The sequence below is a fragment of the Salmo salar genome, chromosome ssa12 (genome assembly GCF_905237065.1).
Source record: "Salmo salar chromosome ssa12, Ssal_v3.1, whole genome shotgun sequence".
Classification (NCBI taxonomy): Eukaryota; Metazoa; Chordata; class Actinopteri; order Salmoniformes; family Salmonidae; genus Salmo; species Salmo salar.
The window spans coordinates 25769259-25774805 of record NC_059453.1 but is presented as its reverse complement, the minus strand read 5'-3'; the positions used below and the strand labels follow the sequence as shown (position 1 = coordinate 25774805).

The 5547-nt window shown below is 39.9% G+C and overlaps 1 protein-coding gene across 1 annotated transcript; it reads right to left on the bottom strand.

Moving 5' to 3' along the window:
* Nucleotides 1–2119: 2119 nt before the first annotated feature.
* On the bottom strand, nt 2120–4801 carry LOC106588738 (transcription factor LBX1). The gene is made up of 2 exons (XM_014178062.2): nt 4081–4801; nt 2120–3590 (listed from the first exon to the last, which is right to left on the bottom strand). Exons 1-2 carry the CDS (start codon nt 4406–4408, stop codon nt 3091–3093), a joined length of 828 nt encoding a protein of 275 aa, XP_014033537.1. The 5' UTR covers nt 4409–4801; the 3' UTR covers nt 2120–3090.
* Nucleotides 4802–5547: the final 746 nt, after the last annotated feature.

Sequence of the window (5547 nt, the reverse complement as noted above, 5' to 3'; positions counted from 1 at the left end):
TCGTATTAGTTATCGCCTTGACAACCGCTCATAAAATAAGCAAGTGAAATCCATAAACTTAGCCTGCCTTAACACTCTCCTCTCTCCCCGACCATAAATATGCTTTATTCAGAATAGGCGTGAGTGATATAAGGAGGTGGGGAGAATTCGAGCACGTTTATTTTTTTCTTCATCAAAAAAGCAGGGGGTTTATTTGGCGACCACGCGCGCAGTCAAGTCAAGTAGCCCATCAATGCTCGCGCCGTTGTTTGTGTGGGTAGCCTTAACCTTTGTGTGTGTTGGTGTGGTCATATAGCCTACCCATATCCAAATATTATTGGAGAATCCTACAGTAGCCTAACATTGTCATCGGAATAAAATTGTATGTGGTTGTCCAGCTAATTAATTACGGCTTTGAGAATAGTCTGCTGCGTATTATTCAATTCTTGTCAAACCGTCAGTGTTAGCTAAAAGAATCGACCCTCATCCAAATAAATTCAACAATTTTGTTGGTTGTGTTGATAGTTTCTCCCACATTATTTCAGTCAATAATTTACTTTATATAAGTAGCTTACGTGCTCCCATTGTAATAACAGTGTTATTGAATATTGTAACGATTTATGAATATTTTTATTTACATTTTTTAGGGAAGCTTAATTTGAAATTCAGATCAAAGTCCAGACACAGGTAGGTTTTCAATGTTAGTAAGGCTAATATAATTATAAAAAGGCTAATTGAAAAATAACAAATATAGAAATTCTTATTATTCTTATTATTAGCATTAGCCTTTTAGGCCTACTACCTATTTATTTTAGTAAAGATGAGAAGCTATAGGCCTACAAATTGTATATATCACACGTTATAGGCTATAATAGAGTTGGATGATAAAACTCATGCGAACAGCTTCCAAAAGGTATTGAAAAGAAAAGCCCTCTTTAGCAGCATCAATCCCCTCCTTAAAAGGACGGAGGGTTAAACAAGGCTCTTCTAGATCAAAAAGAAAGCTTTTCTTTATGACTTTTTCTCACATCACCATGTTTTCAGCTTCATTAAACTCCGCAAAGACAAAGGAAATAAAGTGAGAAGAAGAAAAAGACATGAGAAGAAAAGCAACGAAAGACTCCTTTAACTAGACTTTGGCATAAATGTCACACTCTAAACTCTTTATGACTCGGGCTACTTAACATGAAAAACACTCTCACACAAAATGTGCCGCATTTTGTTGTTTAGAAAAACGTTCCTGGACAAAAGTCAAACATATTATTTCAGGGCCTAAAAAGGGAAGAAAGACAAGTGGCTGGACAAAAAAAGAGCCATTTTCATTGTAATTCATTGACTTGTTCCAAATGCCAGGCTAAAAAGGCAAAGAAAGGAGGCTAGACATTAATGGTCGCAGATGCCCTCGCGAAGAGAAGGGCCTGTGTATGCATTGCGGCCTTTGTTCGCGGGGAGTTAAACAGTTTAAAAGGAGGGTTAAGTCAATCCATCAAATTGTCTGAAATTGTGAGGAAAATTCAAAAACCATATGGCCTCCAAACGTTTGAGTCCTTTTTGTGCGGTGGGACACACTTGTCTCAGCATTGCTGCCTGCGGGAGACCGGGCGGGCTCCATTGTGACTTGTCACATCGGGGAAGGCATCTCATTTGTCCCCAGTTTTCATGCTTTGCGCTCAAAATTATGGCCTCGTCCCGCAGCCCCGCAGAACAAAAAAACACCCATAAAGGCTCAGGAAAACTGGCCCAAAACTTTGTGTTTTTGTGGCATCCCAGACCCTCTTTTCTCCCCAGCACCAGATTTGCGATTCTCACATAAATTTCGTCCCGAATGGGGAAACACGTTGCCGGGTCAAGAAGCCAAGACACGCATTTAGCAGTTTGAAAGAGAGTGAGATGGCTGAGCCACAAAATGTTTCGAGTATCCTCACAAATGGGATACAATGGAACAAAAAATATTGAAGTATTATAAGGGATCATGGTTGCTAAATAGGCTACTCTAAACGTCCATAATATAGGCCTGCATTGAATTAGCTTCATAAAGGATTTCAGTCCTCCCCCTTGATTCTACATATAGTCACCATTTTTACTAGGACTAAATATCGAAATTATAATCTATCAGTATAATAATGACATAAACAGCGTGTTGAGAAAAGCCATTTTATTTCCATAGTATATACATTACCGAATGTGCATTGGTTTTCAAATATTGTCCTGATTTTAGAAAGGCACTTACAGGTGTACAAAACATAACAAACCTATTCAACCATAGAGTACTCTATTGTATCCAAACAAATGAATATATTCCTACGGTCCAGTAACTGTAGCTCCATGTCGAAATATCACCGCAGTATTTTGCATTTTTATAACCTTTGTTTGATCATTTCTCTATAAAACGCATAACTTGGTTTTCGATCCTTTGAATTTGCCTTTCGTATCATGCAATGCAGCATAAGGATTATGGTTGGTGTAAATATGACTAGCTAATTATGTAAACGCTGTATACAAACGGGATGAACTAGACCTATATGTATGATAAGGTATGTCTCAAAAAATAAACAAGCGATATAATTTAAAAGGAAAAATAAATAGATATGATCAACAAAACAAAACATGCATTTCAACATGCAAAACCTATCGAAAATATTTCATAACTGACATACTTTAAGCATATGACATGGTGTTACATAAATATGAACAAGGATCAATGTGTGCGCGCGGGCGCGTGTGTGTGTGTGTGAGAGAGAGAGAGAGAGAGAGAGAGAAAGAAAATAACTCAAAGAGGTGTGTGTGTGTCTGATAAACAATTACATGTTTCAAAATAATAGCATTATCTTTAGTTCTGATTATGAAACCTATATTGCTTTCATTGACATTTGAAGACAAAGAGGAAACTGTCCGACTGCTGATGAATACAATTGAATATAGCACTGCGTAGGCTATTTGTTGTACTGTTCATGCTTACTATGAATATCTGTGTGCCGATACAAAAGTCACAGCAGATTAGTAAATGTTCTGAGATGTTGTACGGATATCAGCAGGGAAAAGTTACAATCGTAGTAAGGATTGTTACTGCTTTTTGTCGTAATTTTTGTATTTCATTATCCCACTGCGCAATCAGTCATCCACATCAATTTCTAGGTCTTCGTCGTCCTCTGAGCATTCTTTACTTGTTGTGTGGTCTGAAAATGGCGACAGGGGGGACATCCGCAGTTTGCGAGCGAGCTCGTACTCTTGTCCGCCACTCTGCGCGGGAGAATCGGCTCGCGGGTGATGTCCGAGCGTTCCATTGGCGCATTTCTCGAGGTCAGCGAGCTTGGCGAGTTTCTCCAGAGGTACAATACCGTCACCTATAGTTTTGGCCGACTCCACGTCGGCCTTCATCTCCTCCAGATCTCGCTTTAGTTTGGCTCTCCTGTTCTGGAACCACGTGATGACTTGGGCGTTCGTTAGACCCAATTGTTGGGCGATTTGGTCTCGGTCAGCGGGAGACAAATATTTCTGATACAGGAATCTTTTCTCTAATTCGTAGATTTGGTGGTTGGTGAAGGCAGTCCTGGACTTCCTTCGCTTCTTCGGGGTGTTTCTTTGCCCAAAGAGTGTCATTCCGTCTCTCCCTGCACAAACAAAGATAAAATGTTAAGTCAGTGATATTTTGGTGTCATTCTCATGCTGCTAAGGCATTGGCTCTGCAGGGCGTTGAACCCGGAATTAAAAATTTTAAACATATTTTGAGACATTTGACCCCAAATCAATGATCATTTTTAAAATAAGTTATATTAGCCTATATACCAAATATAAACGTAGACGAAATGTTATGCATTCATCATAAAGAGAACAATTGCACAATTCCAGCTGGTAAATTCATGAATAGCCTCTTTTTCACCTTTCCAAATTACGCACAAAAGAGATACAATGTAACATTTTCTGGCAAACAATCTTGTTTAAAACCTAATGTTCAATGCCTATTTTTAGATACAATATTACTTCATTAGATTTTCACAGATCAAATGAAAAATAATACATTCCCTTTAAATTGTGCATTGCACTGTTATGAAAGTAATATCGATATAATGATTATAAGGCCATAAATACCATCATATTTACCTTCAGCTGCTTGTAGCACGCTAACTTCGAGCCCCTTGAAGGTTTTGCTAGCTAGTTCTTCCAGGGCGCAGAGTGGTGAGGTTTGTGTGAGCAGTGCCCGGTTGGACAGAGCAGAGATGCTGGACGAACGGTGCTTCTCAGCCGATGAAATCAGGTGTGCTGTCCCACAAATGGTGTAACTTCGTTTCACGGAGGGTTTGTTGAGAATGTCTTGGATACTGAACGGTGTCAGTGGCTTATTCGAGTTTGCAGGCGGAGGAAGATGGTCCAACGGACTTCGCCTCCTATTCTCGACCGCATCACATTTGGCGACTTCTTTGGATGTCATTATTAGTGCCTTAGTCGTTACGCAAGCTAACTTAAGTTTTTTTTTGAATTGCTAACAACCAAAACAACAAACACAGATATCAAATAATATCGAAACTTATCGAAAAAACGGTCACATTACAGTCACCAAATGCACGCCATGGCTGCAAACTTTCTTGCAAAAAGAAACATAAAAAAGCCCTCCTAATTCCAAACCGGGATATCTTCTTGAAAGTATTATTCCACAAAAATACGTACAGACAATCCGAAGGAGAACTGTGCTTCCCTGAAAATGGCAAGGTCCAAAGAAGTTGCAGCAACAACTGACTAACAAGTTAATATTGATTAGGACGTAATCAATTATGTCCCCACTGGCACTTTCGCCCTCTCCCTTTCACTCTCTGACTTTGTTGCAGTCCAGTGCAGGGCTTTTGCGAGTGGGATGCTCCCAATAATTACAAGGCATGGCTTGAAGGAGGAGGAGCCGGTTGGAATTATAACGGGTTGCGCTCTTATCATCTTTGGGTCTAAATTAGTCGTTGGGTGAGATATCAGAATAGGCCTTACGGTAAATGAGCAAGAGAGAGTGTGCAGTCAATGGGGGATTAAATCGCATTGCGTATTTAAGTATAGTATTACAGTAATAAAGTATGTGCGATTTTTTTTTTGAAAATAGATAATTTGAACGTTTCCAATGTGAATATTGGAAATTATTTCAATGATTCTGAAATTGGTAAAATTATGCTATGCTGTGGATTAAGAAGTAATTACTAGTTAGTACAGAAAGGGCATTTTCCTCCACCAAAAGCGATGGTTTTGGATGAGCCTTTATTTTCTGAAGGCAATATGGATCTAGGCAATATATCAGGACTGATGATACACTCCTTCAGGGCGGGGGAGTGAGGTGAGGAGGAGAGGGGGAGAGGAGGAGAGGGGAGGAGAGGGGGAGAGAGGAGCAGCATGCATCCCTCTCAGCCTAGCCAAATCCGGGTCATAACTCACGCGAAAGGGACCTTTTACATCATCAGCTAGATATTTCATCTCGAATCAAATCTCTCTTCGGGTCCTCCCGGTCCTCGAGCTAGCGGTGGCATGATGCTTTATTTTGCTTCCGTTCTGAAAGACAGCCGACGGGTCATCTGCATACAGGAACGAACGATA